The sequence below is a fragment of the Lissotriton vulgaris genome, chromosome 8, assembly GCF_964263255.1.
Source record: "Lissotriton vulgaris chromosome 8, aLisVul1.2, whole genome shotgun sequence".
Taxonomy (NCBI): Eukaryota; Metazoa; Chordata; class Amphibia; order Caudata; family Salamandridae; genus Lissotriton; species Lissotriton vulgaris.
Genome location: NC_141696.1, coordinates 222,169,578 through 222,197,486, shown reverse-complemented (window position 1 = coordinate 222,197,486; position 27,909 = coordinate 222,169,578). Strand labels below are relative to the sequence as shown.

The 27,909-nt window shown below is 40.9% G+C and overlaps 1 protein-coding gene across 2 annotated transcripts in view; it reads right to left on the bottom strand.

Moving 5' to 3' along the window:
• The window catches only part of EVA1C (eva-1 homolog C), a 401,925-nt gene that overhangs the window by 67,885 nt on the left and 306,131 nt on the right, over nt 1-27,909 (bottom strand). For both annotated transcript variants that reach the window (XM_086933993.1, XM_086933994.1), the window contains exons 4-5: nt 12,711-12,863; nt 9,222-9,365 (exon numbers count right to left, since the gene is read on the bottom strand). In XM_086933993.1, the coding sequence (XP_086790119.1) occupies nt 9,222-9,365; nt 12,711-12,863 (297 nt within the window). The remainder of the gene's footprint in view (nt 1-9,221; nt 9,366-12,710; nt 12,864-27,909) is intronic.

Below are 27,909 nucleotides of genomic sequence, written 5' to 3'. Positions count from 1 at the left end.
TGCTGTAAGCAGTTTAGGGATCCACCCTGACTCTTCACTGACATTATTATTATTATTATTATTATTATTATTAAAAACTCTTGTAGAGCGCGTAGTCACCCGAAGGTATCCCAGCGCTAAGAACCCTACCCTAAACCTGACAAGGGGGGCCAGAAGGAGGGGGAGTGAGGGATGGGGCGGGGATACAGTGGTTCGGATGGGAAGGGATCATTGGGGAAAAAGAAAAGTTTTCAACCGCTTTCTGAAGCGGAGGTAGTGTGGTTCAATTCTCAGGTCGCGGGGGAGTGCATTTCAGAGGCTTGCGGTATGGACTGTGAACCGCCTTCCACCTGTGCGTGCCTTCCTGATTCTAGGGGCGCTGATGAAATTCTCCGTGTCCGATCTGAGGGATCTGCAGGATTTATAGGGTTTGATAAATTTTCTAAGAATGGGAGGGCCTTGATTTTGTAATAATTTGTGAGCTAGGCACAAGGCCTTAAATTTAACTCTCTCCCTTATAGGAAGCCAGTGGAGGAGTTTCAATGCTGGTTTGGCCGAGTCTCTGGCAGGGGTCTTAGTGAGAATCCGGGCGGCTATGTTTTGGTGTCAAAGGCAGCAAAGCTCAAAGTTCTAAAGAAAGCTCTCCCTTTCCTGGAAGCTTACTTCTATATATTGCTTGTTATTGTATTGATCCAGACATGACTGGGCTATTCTAATCTAGTGTACCTGGCTTCTTCTAACAAACGCATTCAACATCTTCGACTTGTGGAAAACGCAGCAGCTCATCTTTTGGCCCCCGGGTAGGACTATGTTATGGACATTTTAAGATCCGTTCACTGGCCATAATGTATGTCACAGGATTGCTTTCAGTTACATGATGGTTTTTGAGCAAGGCCATATATAACAGTTCTCCTGTGTGGCTTGCTGTCAAATTTTCATGGCTCAATTCCACTACAAACCTGTGTTCAGGCAAATCATTTCTTCTCTCTGTCCCCAGATCAAAAACAGCCTCCTGTGGGGTCAAAGGATTCCCCATAGCTGCTGCAAAGATTTGGGACTCACTGCCTCCACCCCTCGAGCTGGAATCTTCCCACAACAATTGATAGTCTGACTTTTTAATCAATAAATGTCTATAACCACAAGTGTTGTCACTTGGCTCTGTTACTGCTATAGCGTCAAGAGACAAATGCTTACCTGTGCTTTAAAAATACCCCATACATAACATAACATAAAGTAGCGTAACGTAATGTAGAGTATCGTGATGTAACACAACGTAACACAACATAACATAGCATAGCCTAGCATAACATAACTCAAAGCACTCGGACACTCTCTAGTGAGCATGTTAAGGCATGTCCTTGACCATGAACCCTCACATGTATGACATCATCACACTACTGGGGTCTTACTCAGCAGCAGCATGTGGTCAGTGATTGGTCAATGTTGCATATCTGGCATGGAGCATGTGTGTCACATCATAAAAATCCCATATTCAACATTCTACACATTCCTACTAACAACACTTGTTTGAAAAGTGGTCATGCAAAGCCCTGATCCCCCCACAATGAAGTCAGCACATTACATAGATCTTAACTCAGTCCCAGCTGTTTGCATATTGATGAGCTTCTGAATCAAGGCTGCATGTGGTGGGCCAGGGCCTCATTAAGCAAGAGTTCCACATTCGGAACATCCCATCCCATAACTTTAATAACACTGTCTTGGAGACTTTAAAACTGAACACTAAACTGTGTACTTTTTTATTTAACTTTGCATCAGCAGATCGGTCGGCATAGAAGAAAGAATGGCTTTATTGAAACTTGCATTAAACAAACCGCAGGGGTGGTTTTAGATATGAACATGCCCATAACCAGAAAGTAACACCAAGCAACAAACCTCAGCAAATCTTACATAATGGCATGCTCCACACTGTGTCTACGACTATTGGCAGATACACTGCACCCTGCTGGTTTCCTTGGTGCGACTGTGTGTATTATATGAATTTCTTGGGAAGTCATATATATTTATTCTTCCATGACACAGTCATGCTTGTGCATTTACAAAAAATACCAATGCAGAAAAAATACATTTGAAATGTAGGTTATGTGTTACTATTTTATGCACGTCGGTGCAGCATTTTAAAAACTGGTACCCAGAGAAGTTTTAAGACATTGCGCAAAGTGGCCTTTGTCCTAGGGCCACAGCCTTTCAGGGGGCCCCTGATAAAGCCAGCTATGTTCTACAGAGAGTCTTACCCTGATGGCCTTGAATAATTCTTAAATAGAATGATTTATATACTGTTTTCCTTTAACTTATTTTTTATTTGGGTGGTGCGTGAGAGTCTATTACAGTCATTTTGCAGAGAAATGTTGTGTTTATGTTTTATGCAACATCCATAAAAAACAGGACCTCACGTCCGAGAAATGGGAGGGTGTCACAGAGAATATTTGCAGTAATATTAGTGAACTGCTGCTGTGTTACAATATTGAAAGATGTCACTATCCGTGAAAATTAAATGGAAACACACTTAGAATGTGGACAAGTGTGCCATGTATATATGTGTATTCATGGCCAGCAGATGTACCAACACTAAGCCTCGAGGCACAAAACACAAAGGCCCATAAGAGCAAATGACAATAGAATCTATAAACATACCTATTTCAGCTCTGCCATCCAACTGTGTTTTTTGTAGATCAGGGCTTAAAATACAAAAGCGAAAAGAGCCTTTTTTATGGTTGTACGTTTAACAAACAGGACCCAACAGTCATGGAAATGTATGTTCTTATGAGGCAGTGCATTAGAGCAGGCTTCCTGTCCCATTCTGCTTAAGGGATATGGCCTGTTGAACCTCTGTGTCTTTTAGAGACTCTTTAACCCTAACCAAAATCCTGCCCTGTTCAAGAAGGAATGATTTTAAAAAATGGTGAAAAGTTAACAGAGGGATGCCCTGCACAGCAGTCTGAACAGGTAAAAGTCACACGTTGGAAAACTTGCAGCAACTGAGCTCTCAGGTAAGGCACTAGTAAGCTAATGTACTAGACCCTTTGTCACAACAATTCTGAACCAGAACCATTGTCCTTTTTCTAGAGTTTTGCATTGAAATATACTTACATTACTTGTAATACCTGCCACTGATCCTAAATTTCAGCTATGGGCTATACTCCTCTTAAGGGCCTGTATCATGGGATAGCTGGGAAAGGTTATCTAAGCTGTTTGTTCAAGCACTCAACTACTTAACTACAGGATATGGCTGGGATCTGCAATATTCCACATTGGGATGCAACTCGTTCAAAATTACAAGGTGTTTGTAGGATGTCTTTAGACCTCGCCCTGAACTTGTAGAATTGGGGATTTGGTGTTGGACAGCGCACTAGGGCACCTTGCTGCGCTGCCCTATGCCAAAGGGAAAGGGCAGGAGTGCACTGTACTCCTGCAATAGGGTGCATTGCTGTCCTTTCTCCCTGCGCTGGTGCCATTTCGGTTGCTTTGTGCCAGCGCAGACCCTCTTGCTCCATAGTGCAATGGGGCCTGTGTTGATGGCAGGATTGTTTTTGTGCAGGAAGGGGCACCTTCCTGTACAGAACCTAACCTAAGAGGTGTTTTCCTCTTTCTATGTGGGCTGCAGAATTTGCGTTGCCTTGCCTTACTCCATACCCATGAGGCCATTCAAAGACACATATATTGGCTTTGCGTAGCCTCATAGACATGAGTTTGTAATCTGCGCTTCCGGAGCGTCACAAGGCGGCGCAAGGAGCTAATAAATACGCCCCTATATATTTATAGAAGGTTACTGGATTGTGCAACCATTTGGCCTATGATGAGACTTATCATGAATACTACGGGTTGTATGAATCCTAATGCACCAGGGGCACAACAGGTATTCGAACCCAACGCTTTTTGCGCCTCTGAAGCATTCTGTTATTTCAGAAGGGGTTACATTAATTTTAAGGAACTGATAATAAGGACTACAGTGTTTATCACTCTGATCCTGGAAACATTGTGCAGATTCAATGGAAAACATGCCTTTATTATGGAGGGCCTCCTTCTATATCTTGATTAAATCAAATAAGCAAATATGATCATGTGCATGAATGTGTCAACTTTTATTATAAAACCAATCCATCTGAATCCAGTACAGCATTGCCTTACGGCAAAGAATAGGCTCCAGCAACCATCCCTGTTGAATAGGCACCCAATTTGTCATACATTAATTGGAAGCACTGTTTAATGATAGAGTCAGAGCAGCAATTCTTAGCTGGAGAACCCAGGGGGTGCACAACACATATTCAGGGGGTCCGCAACTCTTTAGAAAGGGAAATAATATTAACAGATTAATAAGGTGTACATAAATAAAGAAGCAACATGCAAAATTGAACATGTAAAAAAATTACATAAATGTGAAGTAATTTGAAATTGGAGGCTGAAAAGTTAAGACGCTGTCCTTCGATTGATTTGAGGGAGCAGTGCAAATGCTTCCATCAGACTAGTATGAGCAATGGGTGGCCTCCAATGAATTTAGAAAAGCCCCAAACTTCACCTTAAAATGAATATTTTGATTTTGTTATATTTATTCGCAAATTAAATTAAATATTTCATCATTTGCATGTTTGATGAATTACTGTTTCTGTATTTTTATGTATGTTTGAAATTCAAATTATCAAAATTGTATATGTCAGGATGCCCGGCTTCCAGTAATAACTCAGTGGTGGTTCCTGGATTCCAATAATGATTCAGTTGTGCTCGCCGGACTTCAGTACTTATTAAGTGGGAGGTCCACAGAAGTCCGAAGGTTAAGAACCACTGCAGTTGTGCATCTCTTTGTTTGAAGCAGAATCCGAGTTGATCGCTGGTCACATATTTAAGTTAACACAAAAGAGAGTCATTTCTCAAGGGGTGGTTTAATTAGAGTCCATCTGTACATTCTCATAACTTCTATAGGAATGCAAGCATGCACTTGAAGAAGTCACTTCACTTTCCACTGTCACATGACTGGAGCAGGTCTTCTTGATTGTGGCTGAGTTTCTTTGCCACTTGCTTCTTGGTTGGGATGGGGGACATCAATCACATGAGGTCATAGCTCTAGTGCGAGAAACTGTCAACTCCCACCCTCGGTCACCACACAAAGTAATAAAGGGTCTGTCAGGAACTGGGATCAGGGTGAGATGCCAAGGTGAAATCTTCCATTCACTTTCTTTCATGGGTAATTGTCAGGCAGGGATGGCATATACAGGAATAAACGACTGTAGAGTGTAGGTGTTAGTACCACACATAACTGTAATTGAGAGCCAAAATCTGATTGTTATTCCTTATTACAAATGATAATGCCTTTATGGCACTAGCAGTAGCTCCACTAAGATGTATGTCACACTCCCTGTGGGCTGGTATCGGCGCCTGACAGGGAACAGCAACCAGCCCTGGCAGGTTGCTTCTAGACCGCCCCTAGGGGCTGGGGGGTTTAGCAACACTCCTGTTTTTCTTATAGAGGGCCGATTTTGCAGCACTGCTGCAAAACCGGCAGCCTGTAAGAAATGCGACCCCCCTGAGGCCACAAACTGGCCCCCACCCCGCCGGCCCACTGGGGGAAATGCCCAATGCCCACTACGGCCAGTCCTGCCCTGGCTGGCATACCTGGACAGTCAGACAGACTGAAGCTTCCATCCTTCAGTCTATCCATACTGCTACAGAAAAAGGACGCTTACAACGTCACTCTCTTCAGACCTGATTACATTGCATGCAGGGCGGGGAGTAAAGTTGCACACCAAAACACTGCCAAATACTAAGTTTAACTCAATTAATGTGTACAAGTATAAAGAAATACAAACAATTAAATACCCAGTCTAATGTTGATCAATGGGCCTAGGAGAAGTCGCACCTCCCGTGTCAAATGTGCTCCAAGCCGTGCTATCAAGCAGCCTTTTGAAACTAGTATCAGTTGCTTCAACAGTTGCATCATAAGTTCAATGTTCAAAGAAGTTTGAGTATAGGTTAGCACACAAAACGTACAACTAAATAACAGAAACAGCTTTGTAAGGGCTCCTCCAAAAATTACTATTCCCACTCCAGTGGGTGCTACAGTAGGGAAAGCGTTGGATAGCGTAGGGGTAAAAATTACTATTCCCACTCCAGTGGGTGCAACAGTAGGGAAAACGTTGGATAGCATAGGGGTCAAAATTACTATTCCCACTCCAAAGAGTGCAACAGTAGGGAAAGCTTTGGATAGCGTAACAGTTGAAATTACTATTCCCACTCCAGAGAATACAACATTAGGGAAAGTAAATACTTCATATATTATTTTAAAATGTATAAATGAATATCTATTATTAATTAATTACAAATAATTATAAATTGTATACAATATAATAATTAATATATTAAAAATACTAATTAACAATAATTATTTCAATTGATCACCTATTAATACTAATTAATTAAAACAATTACTATTAATTATTTAATAATGATTTATGATTGAGCAATTATTTCTAATTAAATAATTTTAAATACTTTTAATTATTTTATTAATTGTAATTTAATTACTTCCCACCCAATTCCCCTATAAACCCACAACCTGCTACATAAACTAAATTATTAAAATTAACATAATTAACAATTAATCAATTAAATTTAATTAATTGGCAAATAAAAATTTTATAATTACACATAAATACTTAATTGATAATTAATTCTAAAAAAATATTTTTACATTTTTAATTAATTATAATTTAATTACTTCCCACCCAATTCTCCTATAAACTCACGCCCCGCTACTGAAAATAAATTAGTAAAATTTACATAATTACCAATTACTCAATTAATTATAATTAATTACCAATTAAAATTTAATTAATTAACTATTATAAATTATTTTACCATTAATTAAAATTTACTATCAATAAATAAATGCACACTTTTCACACCTATTATAACATAAAAATACACTATAAAAATTTAGATATTATTAAAAATTCGATATTTTTTACTATCTATATTATATACTTCGATATTTTAACTTTCTATATTTTTAACAGTCGATATTATATCACTTACCTTAAAAATGATATTTTGGTTGTCTATATTCTGTCCTGTCGATATTTTGTCCAGTCTATATTTAAAACTCGATATTATGTCCAGTCGATATTTTGGAGTAGATATTATGTCTGTGCACCCCAATTGGTCAGCTCCCTATAAAAATCAACAAAGTCTTCTCCAACCTGACATCTGAAAATATAGACATGAGGTCATTTTATATCTTACTTGGTGTTCTTTATAAAACCAGACCACCAAAGTCTGGTAGCCCTACAAAAATTAATACGTCAGTCTAAATATTACATCAACGTGTTTTGCCGTCTATCTTTTAAGTGTGCAGTGGACCTTCTTCAGAACCTTGCAAGGGAAAATCATCAGTGTCTTTGGTTGAATTGTTTGTTGCTACTCCATAGCCTTGGTCTAGAAAGCGAATGCATTGTTGATGTAACCTTAAACTTTGATGATTCTTCTCCCTGTTGAGATTGTACTGTCTCAAACCTAAAGTGACCTCGGTAAGAATGACGGAGACAGTCTACATATATTCAGTATAAACCTTCAATAGTTAAAAGCATAACATTCTAAGAAGTAAATCATTTTACTTTTTTTAATGTATGGATCAAATTCAGACCAAGGGATATGCCTCATTATTATTGAGATGCACCTTTTGTTTTCGGCACATCCGAAAGTGATATAAAAAGAAGGTGTACTGAGATGAAAGTTGCAGGGAAAGTTGTAAAATACATTGTGCACCTACACATCATGCTTAGAACTGATGCAGATTTTATCGGTGTTTTCTCTTGAGACAACTTCTACTGAATATTGATTTGAAGGTGTCTACAGCTAGATGAGATTATCATTTGTTTTTTTACTGTTCATTTTGGGCTTTGTGTGAATTCATCATGACAGGGGAGCAAGTCTTGTCCACTTGCTCTAACAATTTTGAGGGCCTTTTTATACAGCCGTTCCTTGTCAGCAAAACCCCCAGAGGTCTTTGTAAACTCACCCTGAGTGAGAGCAGTAGAATTTAATCCTATGGACTATGGATTATGGCCGGTTTGTGATGAATACTTTGTCCAAATCTGGGTGCTTCTCTCCTCAATCTGATTTCACCAGCCTTTCGTAATACGGAGTAAGAGGGTTAGCACATAGCTATTTTTCTAGAGTTCTTGCTGGGAGGCAGAGATGTATTGGGGATTGGAGGCTCTGATGGCCAGGGGAAACATGAAGGGTCGTGCACAGATGCTATGGTCTGTAACTGGCCCTGTCTCAATGTGAGTTGACTAAATTGGATTGTGAGAAAACCATCATGTACCACAGATATAACATACCTTCTTTATCCAACATGGTTACCATTTGCATATACGTCCTCTTCTGCGGTATGAGTCATTGTGGCGGTATATGAGGCAAAAGTTCCATTAATTCTGTCCCTAGCAACATTGCATGTTGGGGGGTCTACCTTGCATTCTCTAATGTTGTGCTTGTATATTTCTTGGAATGTGTCCCTCTGAAATGCATTCTACTAGTGACTCACCGCTTTCATGTACTGAGTTAAATGTATTCTATGCCTGCTTCTTAGCCTCTTGACCGAACAGGAGAAGTGAGCACACATCCTGGTGTGAATAGAATTGTGTGCTCAAAAATGCTTTCCTCATCCAGTGGGCAGTACCTGATTACCCTAAACACCTTGCTTCTTTTGTTTCTCTATTTCTCTGGAGTCCTTGATACCCGGTGTCAGCCCCAGGCGTAGTAAGTAACTGGGAGGCCTGGGGTAAGTAGCAGGGCCTGTCTGCCCTTTTGGTTTGCTTGTTACCTGGCAGAACCTTTTTGATCTCTTCAATAATGAATTTCAATCAATCAATAGATTTGTAGAGCTCTACTTGCCAGCCGTGATGGCATCCATGCGCTGCCAAACTTTGACTCGCTGATTAAGTACCAGTAAGATCTCTTTTCCAAGATGCTGCATGTTGGCTCTGACCCTTGAAATGTCAGTACTGTTTTTTTGGGCCATGGGATTAATTTCAGTAGGTCTCTTTAATTCAAATGAACAGTATTTTGCCACTGACCCTCTATCACATTATGTAAAATAACTGAAATCCAACAATATGTGCTGTTATTCGTGAATGTGGAAGCATGTTATTTCACTTACTATCTTTTTAAAGAGAAGAAAGTTAATAATGGCCTTCACTATGGTCTAAACTAGGATCAAGCACATTTCTTACCACAAGCATAGTTAACTGTAAGATATTTCTTCACTCCTGGAAGACATGGACTCCCAAAATGGTGGTCGTTGACTGTGATCTTACACCTCTGCTTGCCGTAGCACCTCTTCGATAGGACTTCTAATGCCGTATGGGACCAGCAGTCTGAAAGATAACAAAATCAATGTTAGATCCTGTATGGAATCTAGCATAGAACGTTCCCTCCTATAGTGGCCTTCTGTGGCAAGCGGTGTAAAGGAACTCAATGTCACTGGCTTGAAGGTATACATTGGTAAATGGCAGGACATCCTGCTGAAGGGAGATGCTCCACATCAGCCATTGAGAGCAGAAGGAAATTGGTGATGAACAAAGAGATCATTAAATTAAGGTCAAGATATTCCCATTCTATCATATTTCCTTTGTTTTTCTTTGTGTTTATATGTCATTCAGGCTAATATCTAGTTAAACAAAAATACAACTGTGTGACCTTCAATGTTTGGAGGCGCTGAACGCACAAACGACTCTACCATAATGCAGAGTGGTACCTGTGGACATTTATCCCTTTTCTGTATTTCTAAAGGTTTGTTTCCCGTCACGAATATAGTGAGAGAGGCTTTCTCTGTTAGACTTATACGAAAAAGGGCCACCAGCCATGGTGTCAGTCCTTCACAGCGACACCGTAACAGGTTCACAGTCCAGTTTAGCAATCCATTGGAAGACTTGTGAAGGAATCTTTTAAATATTGTCCCTGTTGAGGCCAGCCTATGGATCTAGGGGTCATCACTTCTTGAGTGTCAATCAGGTGCAGATGAAACATGTGTTAAGCCTTCACATTTCTTTCTAGTGAAAAAAGCACGGCATATACAACAGTTCCAATTGTTACTTCCACGTTGTAAAGAACTTCTGTTGGTGTATTTCTTGCCAGCATGACAATGTTTTCAACAGAAAAGGAAAACTATTACATTGCAGTAGTAGAAATGTTTTAAATCTGACAAAAGCTCAAATAATAGGAGAAATAGTAGTAAGGAAGGCAATTCAAAAATAAGCTGCGACCTTCAGCCTTAATACTCATTTTTAGAGTGAGGGGGAGGTAAGTGTCCCTATGAAGACCAGCAGACTCCATGTCAATGGTACAGTATCTAAGCAGATCTGAGGCCCAGATTTCCTAAGTATGTGGTACATCAGCACTGTGGTATAATACATAGTGCTGCTTACATAAATGGAAGATAGTGGTGCAGTGCCATATTTAGTACGAATTGTGAACTGATGATGTCATTGGCTGCAACAGCGCAAAAAATGACAATTTCTCGTGTGTGATTCAAACAAGCTATCCAAAGGTAAGGTAGCAAAGATGTGTAATTCTGTATAAATCACAAGTACACATGGAATTGTCATGTAATATTCACCTTCCGTACTGTTTGTACCTGGCTTTATTTGGCGATAGAATTATACACAAAGTCATGACCTGCTACTTTAATGGCTCTGGTTTTGCTTGGAATCCGAAAGGTGTTTGCATTGTTCTTACACTCCCCTTTTCAAAGATCAGATGAGCTAGAATTTTTCAAAAGTACACAATTTTTTTGTTAAGTTTCAAAAGATAAGTTTATTAAAAGTATGTAAAAAAGGAAACATCCAAGTATCATATAGCAAAACATAAAAAAGAAACATTACCAAATCTATGGCAAAGATAAAAAAAAAGGGGGAAGAGAAGGAAAACGGGATCAAAGATTAATAGGCATACAATTAAAACAAGGTTACATTTGATCAAGTAAAATTAGAAAAAATGATAAAAGCAGAGCGATCAAGGGGGTTGAGCAACTTCCTGAATACATAGTGTTGGAGCAAAGGATCTTTTAGCACTACCATCCAAAAACTGCATAACAGGAGACCATGGGAAATACAAAGGTTGTGTCAAGTTTGTGATTGTGACAAACAGAGTACCACCAAGCTAAGTACCAGATTTTGGAAGCATCTTTCCAATTTTTTGTTATCTGCTGAAAGGCGGTAGCCACTAATAGGTCGATGATTTGCGTTTGTATTTTTGCCTTGTTTCAACTATTGAAGAGACTACCCAGAAAAATATTTGTAAAAATGTGAGGGGAATGTTAGTCCCAAAAATAGCATAAATGTGGGGCCAAACTGATTTCCCAAGCTGAATAACTCGTTTACATGAAAAGAGTAGATTTTAAAAATCTGCCTGTGGGAGTTAACAAGACCAACAAATACTAGAAGTGTTAGAATGGATTCTATGTAGGGAAGCTGGTGTTAACAACAATATATTATAAATTAATAAAAAATTGTTTTGTGGCACTAGCTGCTCTGGAAGACTTTCTAATTTTCGTTGAGATCTTATCCCAAACAGAGATAGGCCAGTGTGTACCTAAATCAGTCTCCCAAGAAAAGTGTACAATTCTACCCTGAGGAAGTGCACCCCAATATGCAATTGCAATTTTTTATTAATTTTTTGTCATGAGAAAAACGTTTTCCCCCAGAGAACCCCTTTCTCTTGCAGCTCCTTCAAGTCTGGAGATGATCTGTTGCCCTCCCCACCGTGGAAGAGAAGTTACTCCAGGCCTTTCCTGGAACAAAACTTGTACCATTTCTACAGTGGGAAAGGATCAAGTCATAGTTTGCGAATGCCATTGACCTTACAAGTTTGTGAATGTCCATCAGCTTTAAGGCAGATCACGCCTACATCGCCCACTCTCTACCCTTTCCATTAGGTTTTGTATTGTAGAATTATTTCACTTGCGGCTGTGGCTAATTAACTCCGTTCACACGGGCAAAACCAACTCATGATAACAGGCTGTTTGTCTGCCAGTCTTACACATACAAATTTAGCTACTGCGTCTGATAAAACCAGGGACGCGTGGGTGTAAGCGAGTACATTGAAAGCACATGCTTGAAAACAATTGTTTGTTGTGTAAATTACGCTTTTGTTAAAAAATATCACTAAACATTGTGGCTGAAAAAAGAGGCAAATGTGCTTTTAATTTCAGACTCTCAGTTTTGTTATTCTTTGTGGTTTTGAATACAAGTTTAAAGCATAGGAAAGTGGCTAGAAATAGATAGTCTGCTTGTTACAAGATGTTTATGGTTGATTGTTTTTTTTTGCCACGGTTGCTTGATCCTTTGTCTTACACTCCAGATGTTCATCACCTTTACTTGCACTCGCTTTACTTCGGCTTTGGAACCTGGCCATCAAAGACTCACTCTTAGTCCCACTTGGTTAATTTTCTATTCTACCTTTAATCTTTGCAATGTTGGGTGTGAGTGCAGTGTCTATTCAACAGAGACTCTAGGGAATGCCATAGTTGAAGTAATGCTACTCAAAGTAATGATTGGATATAAAGGGTGGTGCATCATAGTCTTACTTTGTTTTCAGCAAAAAAACATTATTATAAAAACTTTTTGATAAAGTTGTTTTTCTATAAATTTGTTCAGTATATTTCTCTATACATGTTTCTACAAAAATACTTAATACAAAGTGTTTTCAGGATGATACCTTACCAAACTGAGCTGCACAGTCTGTGGTTGTGGAGCAGTTATTCCTTTCATATGCCAATCTGCCATACACTGCGGAATAAATGTTAAGGGAACGTGACTCTATGCAGTGCAGTTTAAGCTCGTCGTTTTCACACACCGACCGGGTTTTGTACTCCGCTAAAATAACAAAAGACACAAACTCAATTGGTCAAGCGAAATTAAACAAAATGAATATTTCATACGTATTAGACAGCTACAAGGAAGTGAAGCTAAACTCTACTGTTCCTAAAAAATGCCCCTAGAATAACTCACAGCGGGGATCTTTTAGACTCTGGCATGCAGCTGCCATCCCGTAGATCAGTGGAGTCTCTGGCCTCTGCTCCCCTGGTGGATGGCGGCCATTTTAAGAGTTCCTCCCTGGCCTGGCGGGTGTCTGATTGCCAACAGTGCTGTCACCCGTGCCGCAGTTACCCTGAAGTAGGAGCCCTTTATTGGGCTGACGGCTTGTTGTTTTGACCTTGCTTGATACATTTCTTTGTCTTTCAAAAACAACACTCCAGAATTGAGAAGTTTATTATTTTTTAACAAAAACAATGGCCCCTAACACATAGGTAATTTTCTGTCTGTGCGTAAAAGGTCATTATTTGAATTTTCCATGTGTGACCACCATGTCCAGGTTGGAGAAATCTGTTTACGCTGCCAGGCTACAAACAGGGTGGGGAAACCATCTCAAAGACCTGTTGGCCCAGTGGTGGGCGGGCCACCATGTCAAAGGTTTCTGCTGGCAGAGCAGGATGAGGTGCTGGCCACAGAAGTCCAGAGGTTTTCCCTATTCAAGATATGGCCAAGGAACTGCAAGTCGAACAGGTCAGGAGCACTTCCATTTTACGGTGGTGCTGACACACCGCCAAACTCTAAATGCCCCTCAGAGTATATAAGGCATCTTCTAGTTGTGCTTCTGAAAATGCCATTTTGTTTAGCAACACTGAGGCGCGTTGCACATCTTCAAAGAAACCACAATGCAAAACGTAGCAACATGATTTTACCAAAAAAATTGTCAAATATTTAGACTTATTTTTAGATTTTTTGTTACGTTTGATGTCTCATTTGAATTCTTGGCCTCAGTAGAGAAAACAAGGACTTGTAGGGCGATGCAACAAACCAATCCACATAATTGAAGGGCAATGCTAAAAATCAATGGAGTAATGAAATGGCAATCCTACCAGCGTAGATACTTCAAGAGCAATGCCACAAATTAATGCAAGTATTTGAAGGGCAAAAGTATGGCCGACGCAAGTACTTGAATGGAAATGCTACAAACAAATTAACATTCTTCAAGATAATTCTATGACATCAAATCCACCTTATAGGCACATTGCAGCACAGATTGTTTAAGTACAGTTGAGCCTGATGTGCAAGGCGATTTTACGATTGCAGAAGAGTAATTTGAGCATTAGTGACCGCCAAATGGCTTTTTTAAATGTACAAAACCGAAATTGTGATTCAGTATCACGTAATGCAATTTGGGTTTCAGACAACATACAGAGTTAATGTTTGAAGGGGCATGTAAAGGGTATCTCTCCCAAATACTGATTGCATAACCAGATTTCGGTTGCAAAAGATTAATATTTTACCACCAAATCAAAACCAGTAGTAACCATTAGCAAATGGGAAGGAGTCCCCATGGACTGCTCATAAAAAATGATTGTAAAATTATTTATTTTCTTTTTTGATTGCATCCCATTCTCCTTTTAGGAAATTGTGTTACGTTTTTAAAAATTGCTTAATTTAAAAGCCATTGCAGACATTGTGGTCTGCTAATCCCACCAGGCCACCATTCCTCTGACTCTAACAAATCATAGTGCGTCTCAATTTGCGACCTAGTTCATACACATTAATGAGATAGGTCAAATTGCGACCTACCATGCATCAGTATTTTATGAACCGACCCATTATTACTTCGGGCCTCATTATAATGTCGGTTGGAAAGGCTCTGAATGGTATTCGGATTTTCCTAACCCGTGGCGGAACCCATGTTTCCCACCGATTTGGAAACATTTCCGACTGAAAGATTACGATAAAAGGTAACCGTTCGGTCTTTTCGATCCAGTTCCAAACAAGAATTATGTACAGGTCTATGTACAGCTTTTCTGACCAGAGCCGACGTATTACGATGTCGGATTCGGACAGTCTTTCCGAATCGGTCTGTCTGACACGAAACAGCTATCTGAAACTGACTTTGGGGGCCAGTAGCAGGCCCCCTACACCCGGAGGCCTACGGTTTGGACCTGTGGGGGTAGCCAAGGGACCCCTCTTTACAACCATGCAGTGTGGCAGGCACCATGAGGTGCCTGCGACAGGGTGCAAGATTTTACGCAACCTCCCCGTTTTTCAATTGGAGCCTGTGTTGTCAGTCGGAACACAGGCTCCTATTGAAGTCCATGGGAGGCCGACCGAATGGTGTTCGAAAACATCGTAATTTGTCGGTCATACTCTACGAACCAGAGTCGCTCGAAAGCGATTCCGACAAGGAGTCGGTTGGAATGCTTTCCGACCGAAATCGCAATGAGGCCCTTAATTTGGTTTCCAAAATACCAGTGTATTTGGTAGAAGCCAGTGGGCAAATTGCACCCAATTCTACTGAGTGTTCCTTTTTCCCAGTATTTAAGCCAGAATATACTCTGAATTCTTGTCCTCTATCCACAAACATGAGGCAAAAGGCGGCGTTTGTTACACCTGAGCCTGCTGCTAGTGGCGGCACCTGCCTGCAGTCCTGAGGCAGTAAACAGCTCTTTCTGACTTGAAAGGCACTGTGCCTCCTCACTTCACTGGACATCAGCTCTACTTTACAGGGGTATCTTGTAGATGAGGAGAGACCAGTTAATAAATGTAGGGGCTTATTTACAAGCCCCTTGCACCTCTGGGGCATCACTTTTAATAAGGGCTTGTGAATAAATCCTGTTAGCTGTAATGAGACATCAAATTTAATATCTCCCAAATAGGTTGCTGTATGTAATAGGTACAACTGTCTGCTGGAGCCTAAATAAACACATGAATTAAAAGAGTGCAAACGGCATTGACTCAGAGAGCTTTCTGGTGGCATGAATCAGTGAGTGAAGTTGAGATTGCTGCTGAGTTACTATTAGAAGGACAGGCAGTTACTATCTGTGTGGAAGTTTGCCTGAAGCTGTATTTGTTTTATATAGAACTGTATACCTGCAACATCAGATAGGGAACCTAAAAAACTCTGCCTCATGTTTGTTTTAGACTTACATTCATATAATGCTAAATTATTTGATCTTTTCATTGCAACTGCTTTCAAAGTAATTTTGTCATGTTGGAAGGATAATACTAAATTGTCTGTGCATACATGGTGGAATTTCATATGTGATGAGCACAGAATTGCAATTGCTTCTTCTTCTTCTGTCACTTTAAAAATTAAATCCGATCTTACCGGGCTGCCTTTCTCTACCTTGTTATCTTCTCATCCCCCTCCCTAACCTTCCCTCCTTCTCTCTCTCTCCCCCTCTTTTTTCTTTTCTTTTCTTCTCTTACTTCTTTCTTCCATTTTCTTCCTTTTCATACTTTATCTGAACCATTTTTCCTCTCCATCTCTCTCTCATTGTTCTCTCATATTGGATCTGATTTTTCTTATGCTGTTATATTTTGCTGTACTTCTTAAAATAAAACTTTACTAAACTGAAAAAAGAACTGTATACCTGCGGTACTAAAACACTTTGCTAGTGTCCGTCAATAAGAAATAGGTAAGAAACAGGGTGTGAAGAGGAAGAGAAACTTAACATGATCAGCTGAACAGGCAATAATAATACCAGACTTTGAGGTATTTACAAAAAATAGGGTTGGAGGTTTTTGAGTAAAGACCAGAATGGCAGCAATTTAGTAAAACTCGAGGTTCGGGGCTTGAGGTAGCAAGTTGCAGATTCTGGCTACTGCGGCTAGTGGAAAGGACTGATTAAACCTTGTTTGATTTTGTGCCTGGCGGGTTCGCTTCTGGGTTTCATGGAACCTTCAGATATGGAGAGTATATTTACCAAGTACGTAGATGATTGACTGTCAAGAAACTTGTAGCTGATTCAGACTATGCAAAGGTTTTTCTAGCCTCTGTTGGAGGCCAATTTATATATTTATTTATTTGCAGTTATATACTCAAACTAAACCTCTTAGGGTAACAGAGCCCTTCGAATAAGAACAGTAATCTTTACATAATTAAATTGCTTTGTTTTATATCATTATGCATCGCTTTCAGAATGCAGGCTAAGGCAGTGCATTGTTAAATTGGGAACATATTGTCCTTAAAATTAGTAATATTTGCCCATATTAAGGTGGGGGAAGCACTTCTAATATGGCTGCACGGGGCCCTTTTTGGTGGAGAGCCTGGCCACCTCAGGACACCTCAGCACAAGAAAGATGGCTGCCACCTATGTATGGGGGAAGGGCTGGCTTTTTCTTGAGGAGGGTGATGTGGCAAATATCTTTTAACCAGTGGAGACTCTGGCAGCATGAAGAACCGCTCACAGAGGTGTGAGGGAACATATTTGGCAGGGGTGGAGACCATTAGGGAAGATGTGGAATGTGAGTGCATATGTGGAGCAGGGATGTTACTCTTTTGTAAACAATGATTTGTGGTTTTCTAATGCTTATTGCTCATTCGTTACAAAAGGGGGTGATGATGGACGGAGCATCTGAGCCAATCAAACACTGACACCCAGTCAAGAGATCTAGGTTTAATCCATCACCGTTCTTTAGTCCACTCTGCCACCCCAGTTCAGACAAAGAACGGTGATGGATTGAACCCAGATCTGTTGACTGTGTGTGAGTGTTTTATTGGTTCAGATGCTCCGTCCATCACCACCCCCTTTTGTACCGCTTTTGGCCGCCATAAGTTGGTAGGGTATGCTCAGACGTGAGTCCCTTGCTCACTTTGCCACTGGATTCGAGCAAACTTGGCTGAAGACGGCTCTAATGCCAGAAACCGGTCCTAGGAAGCTTGAATCCGGTCCAGGGAAGGCATGGCTTGGCAGTTCGGGCTGGACTGTTCCCATGAGGCACAGGGTCAGACTGATTTGCATATGGCCATATCTGAACTGGGGTGGCAGAGTGGGCTAAAGAATGGTGATGGATTAAACCGAGATCTGTTGACTGGGTGTGAGTGTTTGATTGGTTCAGATGCTCCGTCCATCACCACCCCCTTTTGTACCGTATTGCCCATTCGTGGCAATGGCTGCGTGGCTGACAGCAGCTATTTCAATTTCTGTGTGGCCTGATAACCTCCTAGAACGTCATTCATTTAGTATAGATATGCTTTTCTCCCTGTGCCTTGTACATCCCAGGCTGAACGTACCATCAGAGTGCTTATCAGAAGCCATCTTGTCACTGAAGTTGAATAGTTTGAATAGTTTGAGCTATTGTCATACGTAGGAGGAATGCTCTCTGTTGCCACTCACCTGTGGGCTTTTGCAAAATGATAGTTGGTGTTAATTCAAATGTCAGAACATTTAACAAGTGGTATAGGGCAGTGCTTAATTTGAGCCGGTGATTTCTGGTGCTCAGCACCGGTACTTAATCATCAACACCAGCGCTTTCCATGAGCAAACAGTTAAGGACACATTCATTTATGGTAGGCACAGGGCAATTAAGGGATTTGCGCAGAATCACAAGATGTTGAGCCCCCGCTGAGACTCAAACCTGATTCCCCAGCAACGAAGTCGCCCGCTCTGGCCATTACACCACATTCTCTCCCCACTTTCATGGTTAGTAGTTGGTTCTGTTTTAGGCACGCTAACAGGAGAAATGGGCCAAAGCAAGCTGCCTCCTGAGGAGACCCCTGGCACTTATTTTTTTTTTACAAATTAACCACTGGTGGAGGGTAATTCTGTATCACATTAGTAAGCCTGCGCCCAGTGCAGGATACTGAAAAAACATAGATAGCTAACTTCACTGCCTGATTCTATTTATTTTTGGATCTCAAACCATTTTGAAACATTTCCATAACAGTGTTGCTAGTTGTAGCAACAATTAGGCTGCCTGCACAGGATTTGAATTTAGGAGTTAAAAAAACAATAAAAATGAAACCCAATAAAAATTAATGTAAATAAAAAAAAGACCCCGTTTCTTATAAGAACTTTAAATGCTAGAATGTTACCATGCGCTTGAACTATCTGCCATGTTGTTTTAATTTGTATACTTTTAATAGTAACAAGGGTATAAGGTTCACCTCTTCCAAAAAGTCTAAATGCAGCAAATGGTTCAAATATTTACGAACGGTTTAAATGACTACTCTGCAATTGTAGCAACTAAGCAAATAAACAAACTGCGTCATCAATTTAGAAAGCTTTTCACACAATATCAAATTTAAACAACACATGTTCAATCCTAAAATGTGGGACTGCAAGTTCTGGACTTATTTAATGTTGTTTCATTTTCTTTAAGAAGTATTGTTTTGTGTGAACCATGAACAAGAGCATCAGAAAAGTGTACAAAAACTACATTTTTTAAACATGTGGACAAATGCATTAATAGTGTCGCTGTAGTGCAGATTATAATAGCAGAGAGACAATTTATAGAGCCAGTCTCTAGGATAAGCAACCCGGAAGTAAACAATGTTAAAATAGAACTTAATAAATAGTCACTTGATGCTAACTTTGTACACAGGCTCCATATCATGTGTGGTGGTTAATAGTTAGTAACCACCCTTCTCTTGGCACACTCCTGGGCTTCTCTTCTTCTCATAGCATTGCACGGAATGCATTTTTAACAAGTTTCCTGGATGATGAACTAATGCTATGTGGGTTATTTAGAAAATCCAGACACCCTGATGAGCAAAGTTGGTTCCAGACAATGTTAACCACGGAATGTGGTTGACTTTGTAGAGCCTTAAACAATGAATAATTATGGCTTGATTGATAAGTGTTTCTGTTTTAGCTCAAATCAAAAGCCATAACATTAAAGGTGCAGATTTTATACGATCCTCCACGTACTATAACCTCACCTCTGCATGACCGGCATAGGAGGGTACGCCAGAGGAGACAGATAGCAGCCTCCTTAACACCTTCACTGCGGGGCTAATTTCCCCGCGGTGCGGGGGGAGGGGGCCGCGCACGGCGCCGCTGTGCTCATGACGAGCCCAGGCTCGTCATGCAGCACGGTGCTCGTGTGCTCATGACGAGCCTGGGCTCGTCATGAACCCGCCCGCGCAATGGAACGCTCAGCACAGCGGGGAAATTAGCCCCGCGTGTGAGCGTTCCACGGCTCATGACGAGCCCAGGCTCGTCATGAGCACACGAGCACCGTGCTGCATGACGAGCCTGGGCTCGTCATGAGCACTGAAGGGGTTAAAAAGACATTTTGGCTGACCTCAATTTGTGTTGTGTTAGAGACTCCCCAGAATCTTGAAATATATGTGGCTGTTGAAATGAATCTAGCCTTATATAAATTTACCATTACATCCGAGGGTTTAGAGCCTAATTTTGCAGCAAACTTAACCCGTTGACCGCGGCGCAAATTCCGCCGCAGTGCAGGCGAAATAATGAGTGGGCGGGGTTCGGATGGCCCCGGACGTCCTTAGCACACGCCCAGTGTGACGGCGGACGGCCCCCGGCCGTCCAACGCATGTCAAGGGTTAAAAACGGTAGCAACAGACCTGTCAAATTGGGTCTTCCTAACTTTCACCGAGTGCCCTCAGGTGATTTATTATCAAAAGGAACCCCCAAGTATGCAAAAGTTGGTACACAGAGCAACCCAGTGTTGTTAACATGATCAGATCTCAATTTACCAGAAGACCACCACAGACCATGCTGTAAGAATTAGAGTTATCAATAAACAGGCCCAATTTGCTCATAAACAAAGCAAAGTTGTCAAATAGCTTCTGTAGCCCTACCTCTGTTCTGATAAGTATGACTCAATCATCAGCATATAGCAAAGCCAATAGTTGCCTTGCTCTCATACTGGCATAGCTACCTTTACAAGTAGTAAAGATGTAACAAGATAATTAATGTAGAGGCAGAAAAGAAAGGGTGCCAAAACACAGCCCAGTCTAACTACCCGCCTGATCCTAATTGGGGAGGTACACTCGCCTTTGGTTCCATGACTGATGCACCCTGTTCCATCCGCATGAATTAGACCAGCAGATGCACATTTGAAGGATCGACTCTTAATTCTAGCATCAATTTTTCTCGGTTGACACAGCCAAATGCAGAGCTTAGGTCCATGAATGCTAGATGTAGAGCCCTCCCTTCTCCTTGATAGGGTTACTAATTAAAAGGTGAAGATTCAGACTCTGACTCTGCCTACATTATCTCCCCTCTGCCTGCACCATCTCTCCCCTCTGCCTGCACCATCTCCCCTCTGCCTGCACCATCTCACTCTCTGCCTGCACCATCTCCCCTCCGCCTGCACCATCTCCCCTCCGCCTGCACCATCTCACCCTCTGCCTGCACCATCTCCCCTCTGCCTGCACCATCTCACCCTCTGCCTGCACCATCCCTCCCCTCCACCTGCACCCCCCCTCCCCTGCGTGCTGCTCTTTTAACCCTTTCCTCGTCGCCTTCTCCATCCCCTCCCCCATGGTTTCCCCCTCACAGTTCTCGCTCTTCACTGAGAGGATACGTTTAAATAGACATAGAAGACACACTCCCCCTCACCTTCGAGCAGAGCTGTGTTACACCAGATGGTGTCACCCCATGTGAGGGTGTCCCCGCACCCCCTTAGTGATGCCACTGCTGCCCACACAGGACATGCCAGAATGAAATGATTAGAGAGCAGACCTTGTGCGGCCACACACCCATGATCTGGAAGAATATCACCATGAACATCAGAATTGTTGCCATCATTCTACAAATGAGAAATAAATTGAAGACCCATCTCTTCCGAGAGCACTACAACCTCATACATTAGAAGGTCTGGAAGCCGTCCTATTGTAAATGATCTTGACGCGTACCACTTGGATCTTGCTCTGGTCAGGACCCTGTTGCTCTCTGGCCATGTTTGCACTGTAAAGTTATCCTTACATACATTAATACATACACACACACAGTAACAGAGTAAGTATAAAGTGATTTATAGCAAGGTAAAGCATTTCTTAAAATGCAATATTCTAGAGTAGTAAAGGAGCCAGCAGGATTCCGTTACAAATGGTGGAGGAACGGATCAGGGACAGAATATCGGAAACACAAATGTCATGTGGACAGAATATCGTGTCAAAAATATCGAGGACCAAAATATTGAGAAGGTAAGTGCAAATAGGTAAGTAGAAATGTACCATTCTTAACTCCAGATCTACGTAGCTTGACCATATATATAAATCTTCAAGGTACATATGTACCTGGAAGATATATAAATTGTCAAGGTACAATCTGTGAAGTTATATATAGTAAAACTTTACTTACCCATAGAGAATGACCATCACAATATTCTTGTCCTCGATATTTTTGACGCAATTTCTGTCCCACGATATTTGTGTTTCCGATATTTTGTCCAAACACCAGAGGAACTGGCACACATCACTGGAAAAGATCAACTAATTAAAGTTTAGAGTAAAACGAGGGATATTGCGGAATATTAAAGACTGGATTGCAAAAATAAAACTAGCAGCAGGCCACTGCAGGAGTTAAAATGGAGCACAAAATACAAATGTGAAATTGATTTACCTGAAACTGTATGATTGCAGACTTTCACAATTTCCCCTCTACAAAAACGTAGTGTTCAACTGTGCAAAAACATGACATTTCATGCTTGGAAAAAATGCAATTTATGGAAAAGTCAGGAGTACCTGGGAATTAGTTCCAGTACTTCACACTTTGCTTTTTCTTAAAAAATCACCGAAAACATGATCAGAGTTCAAAAAATTAATGGAAACACATGAAAGAGAAGGCCAGACATTATTATGGCTCCATGAACTCATGGAAAAACGAGATCAAACATCAGGATGGATTTGAAAGCGCATGCAAAATGTATTTCAATACTTCATATTTTTCCAGAACAGCCCAAGAGCATTTCAGCGATGGAGAACTGAGTATTACAGACATGTGGAAGCAAGGCAGCACTCTCAAGTACTGATAAGCACAATTATTTGGAGGGCTTGAAGTGTACATGACATAAATAAAAAAATACATGTGATGGGTTCTTGAATAAGTTTGTATCACAATTTGAAATAAATCTGCTCGGCCAGAGATTAAAAAAAACTGCCTCTTCAATCAAGGAGTTCAGTGCAGTCCTGGGCCCTGAGACCAACCTACTGGGATTGGAAGCAGTAAGGCCGAGCAAAACTCTGATTTTGCTCTGGAAAGCAGAAAGGATACGAAAAGATTGACAGAAAAAAGAAATTCAACAAAATCAATATTTGCAATGAATTAAATGTTTTGTGACAAGATCACAATGTGACATTGTGATAACTCTTCTGTACTTATGATACCTCCCTGTAATGTATTCCTACACAAACCTCAGCAAACACTGACTCCAGCCTTCGCTCTTTAACTATAGGACAAAGGATTCAGTCAAATTTAAAAGGTCTGTATGCAGCGACAGTGGGAGTCGGGCAATGAACGAGGCAGCGAGCTTGTAATGTGCCATGGGGCAGGAATTATTTATGCTGCACTGAGTTTCAGAAAACAAAAAATACAAGTTTTAATGTGGGGGTGTTTAGATTAAGCATACCATTGATTAATATGATAATTCGATTTTTTAAACTTACTAATGTATTCACTAGTAATTCATTCCAGATGAACCAGTACTTTCTGAATACTTTGTGAAGAACTACTGATGAAGCGGGCTTCAGAAAATATTTTATTCTGACTCGTGGATTTAATTTCCCTAATAAAGATACTTACCTGATAAGCTATTCTAATACAAATGTTAAAGAAAAACTGAAATTGAACGTGTTGACTTTTTTTTTAACTTTATAGCGATGTTAGCACACTAAAGACCATGTTATTGAGACAAATGCTCGATTGCCATCTCTGTAAGACGACAATCCGACATTGCATGCCGTCATTTTATATACGTTCCACCCCTTGCAGCCATACAAATGCCAGAAATGTCTATTTATCAGGTCTAATGACTTGAAGGTAATTTTCTTGGAGGAGGTCAGGGATGGTGGCATAATCTTTAGCATGATGCTCGTGACTCTGACCTTCTCTCAATCACTAAATCACAAGACCTGGCTCTTCGAGCAGTAGCGGCACGCGCCTTGAGACCTTCACGGGTAAGTAGTGCGCTTTACAGGTTTTTTGATTGATTAATTGACTATTGAGCCCAATAGCGTTGGCTGGGTAGGAGTCCTGGCCAGGAAATTTACCTGAGGGTTGCCCTCCACCGACCACTGAAAGGATGCCTGTGGGAGGTCAGGGCACTTGAGAAGACAATGTTTTAATTTACTGTGGTGTTTATTAGGTTACCTGGCTTTTTCATCTGGGAGGATGTTTATAACACGGTTGACTATTAGTATATACATTAAATTAGCATATATATGTCTTAGGAAGAGCAAAGCACTGTATAAAAACAGAAACAAAGAATCTCACAGGTTTTGTAAGCTACTTAAAAAAACTCTTACATAGAAATGGAAGAACCACTTAGCATACAGGGTCACCAGACAAAGAACTGGTCTCTTCACTTTTGGGAGCAAATTGTGGAGTCATTAATGAAATTAGGACCAAGTCAGTAGCACATAAAAAATTTAAATAGTAAGACCCTAGGCTAAATTCCACATAGGTTGTAACCTTCTAAGAACATGACCCTAACAGCCTTATCTATACGTGTGTCTAAATAACTCCTCACTGTGTGAACATAGACTCCAGTCCTTAATTTGAAAAAGAAAGAGTTTGGCTGCCTGAAGGTCTGCTAAGAAGCCTGTAGCTGATGCAATTAAATGGCAGTGCACCGAATACCAAGGCCAGTAGTCTTATCTGGATAATTCTCACTTTCTGGATACATTCCTGCTCTAAAATGGCTGCCATATTCTTGCTTAGGCCCCTCAGCCCCATCTGATCAGCTTGGGATTAGCAGCTCTTCTGCCATTCTCAAATTTCTCCCATCCAGGAAATGGAACTCACACCACAGCTCTGAAAGTTGGTTGTCTGTTCATTCTCTTGCGTTTGTCCTGTCTGCGATCCATCCGATATTGTGTTACTCAAAAAACTGCATTGATGAATCCACACACACCAGGGGTTTTTGAGAGGCATGATGTCTAGCTGACTTACCAGAGAGCTGATTCTGGTTTCTATTTTTCCTACTTGGATGTGATCATCAGAGCCTTCTCTCGGCTTCACAGATTACTTTAAAAGGTTTCACCAATATCATCACCATCAGAGAAGTAAGAGTGCAGGGCTGAGGTTGAAAGAATTCCTCCAGCATGGAGAACCTCTCAGTTTTTTTCAGCAGTATCTCGTATTTTGAGAAGTCTGGGTTCTATGTCCTTTAGTGTCGTATTTTACTTTCCCAAATGTGAAGTCCTCCACTTCTGTAAGTTGCCTGCCTACAATATGTCTCCATAAGATGGAAAGAGGAGCCCAACTTTACACAAAAGCTGGTGCTCACTGCAGCATCCGCTGAGCAGGTCTAGGCCATAGACCTCTAACTCCTCTTCAGGGCAGATTGTATCAGACCTCCTATGCCATTTCAGCAACAACCCAAGGGCCACTCACTTGCACCATCCTGAGCAAACTCCAGCAAACACTACCTAGCATGTTGTTTTGATGTAATTACAGTTTAATAATTTGTCTGGTTGTATTTTGAAACAAAAAGCAAAAAACAAGTTTTCCCTACAAAGGGGGCTGGTATGTGTCTTTTTGGGTGGTCATTCTTCCAAGGTCTACAGCCTATGAGCAAATTCATCAAAACGTTGCATATCAAATGCGATAATTTATGTTGTCCGTAATTTTCTAACTTCTGTTCTGTTAAGTCAACTCAAAACACACTTACCTTTTGTAAATACGTAGGGCCAGTACTGTATGTATGTTTGTTGAAACTGCATATTTGGTAACTAAAAAATTGATTTTAACTTCTGTTTCATTGTAATTTATGTAATGGCTTTAATTGACTGTGGAAAATAAATAATTATTTATATTCACATTGATCTCTGTTGCAAATAAATACACTTTCTACTGGCCCCACCAAAGGAACATTAATGCTGTAACTCTCTTATGCGATGTCCACTCATGGAAATATATGTAAATGATAACAAAACATCCTTCTACGTTTTTCAGATTTTTGGTAGAAGAGTGGCTGACAATGATCAGTCAATGCATGTTGCCCACATTCATTTTTCCAAATCAAATTGTAGGAGTATGTTCTCCTTGCCTATAGGTTTGAAAAGTACCTTGTGATGGTTGGTGTAAACCAATATCTTCAATAGAGCACATGAAACACTTGTAGTGCCGCATAAATCAGCCTTTTACCCAAGGATTTCTTCATGAATCCATCATTCTTTAACCAGGCCAAATATTCTGAACTTGCTGAGTGCCCATGAAGGGTGATCCTGACACGACCCAGAAGAATCTATTCCTTTAAAGATTTCCGGCTCTGAGTTGAAGAAGTTTTCTGCTGATGTCTACCGCTTCACTATCAATCAATCAATCAATCAAAACATTTGTAAAGTGCACTACTTACCCGTGAGGGTCTCAAGGTGCTGGGGTGGCAGGGTGCTGCTACTGCTGGAATAGCCAGGTCTTGAGGAGTCCTCTGAAGGTCAGCAGGCCCTAGGTCTGCCGTAGGTGGATGGGGAGGGTGTTCCAGGTCTTGGCGGCGAGGTGGGAGAACGATCTGCTGCCGGAGGTCGCTCTTCGGATGCGGGGTACTGTGGCGAGGGCGAGGTCGGCGGAGCGGAGCTGGTGGTTGGGGGTGTATAAGCAGAGCCATCTGTTGAGTTATGTTGGAACAGTGTTGTGGAGACATGGGAATTTAGAAGGATTGTGAAAAGTTATCCAGTATCTTGTGCTCGACAATGTGGGGACCTTCTAAATACACGATGCCATGAGCCACATAGCTGTCTACAGCAACTGTGCAGAGGTGGACCAAGGAAGACTGATGACATTTGACATGTTCTGAAGTATTCTTCACTTAGTGACAGGTTCAAAGCCTTTTTACCAGCCGTGTATCACAGCTTTTTAATTAATGAGATCCTAGAGGAAGAATAAACAATAACTCTGCTGGATTCAGAGAGAAGATCCAGCTGGAAAGCTGCAATATAATATGCTGCAAGAAAACATTACATGACTGAAGGGATACGGCTCCATTGAAGTGGTGATCCTTTTTCATCTGAGGTGCAGTGTTACCCCTGTTATGACACTGGTGAAAAGAACCTCTTACTGCTCTGAACTGCAGGTTCCCGCTGTGACGATGCTGAATGATATATGAAAGTATGTAGTTTATTGCTCTAGGTGGTAGAGTGAACCACAACATGATGGACAGGGAGTCAAAGTAACACTCTTTCAGATTTCTCTTGGAAGACATAGTTTGATAAAGTGCGGGGTCTAGGGCTGATCACAGATCTTTTGCCCCCTATAAAGCAATGGGTTTAGACCACTAATAGGCATCTTGTGTAGGCATCTTCTCTTGGGAGAGCAACCACTTCCATTCAAGCAATAGCTATGGAGAGACTGATGGATTGGTCTCATGAGATAGAAGAAAATTGCCCCAACCCCAACAAGAGCATCCTCGTAGGTAACTGACATCCATACCTATAGCAAGGAGATTCTCATCATCACTGGGGCTTAATGGTGCCACATTACATGTGGAGGTACAATTGACTGCTAAATAGAAACTTAACATTAACATACTACAATAAAGGAATGTCAAATGTGTAAGGATACATACCAAACCTTCAAATCCCTTTTGCCAGACTTTGTGAATCCATAAAGGTCAATCAAAAACTGTTTACAAAGTTTAAAAAGACATCAAAATTAAACAGAATGATTAGCAGATTCTTGCTTTAGTCATTTTTTATTTTTGGTTCATGGAGGAAAAGATAAAAGGTTTGCTGTGTAAACAAGTCAACCCTGGTAGACATCCTCTAGACCCCAGGCAATCCATGTTTACTTACTATTTGGAGTTGTGAAACTGCACAGGTGTCTGTAAACGTCTAACACTTTAACTGAATAGATCCATGTTAAGACCAGCCAAACCTGCCAGATACAACAGGTATATTTTTCTGGGTTTTCACATACACAAGATATCTAAACTATTATTTTATTAGAACCCAATTTAGTGGAGG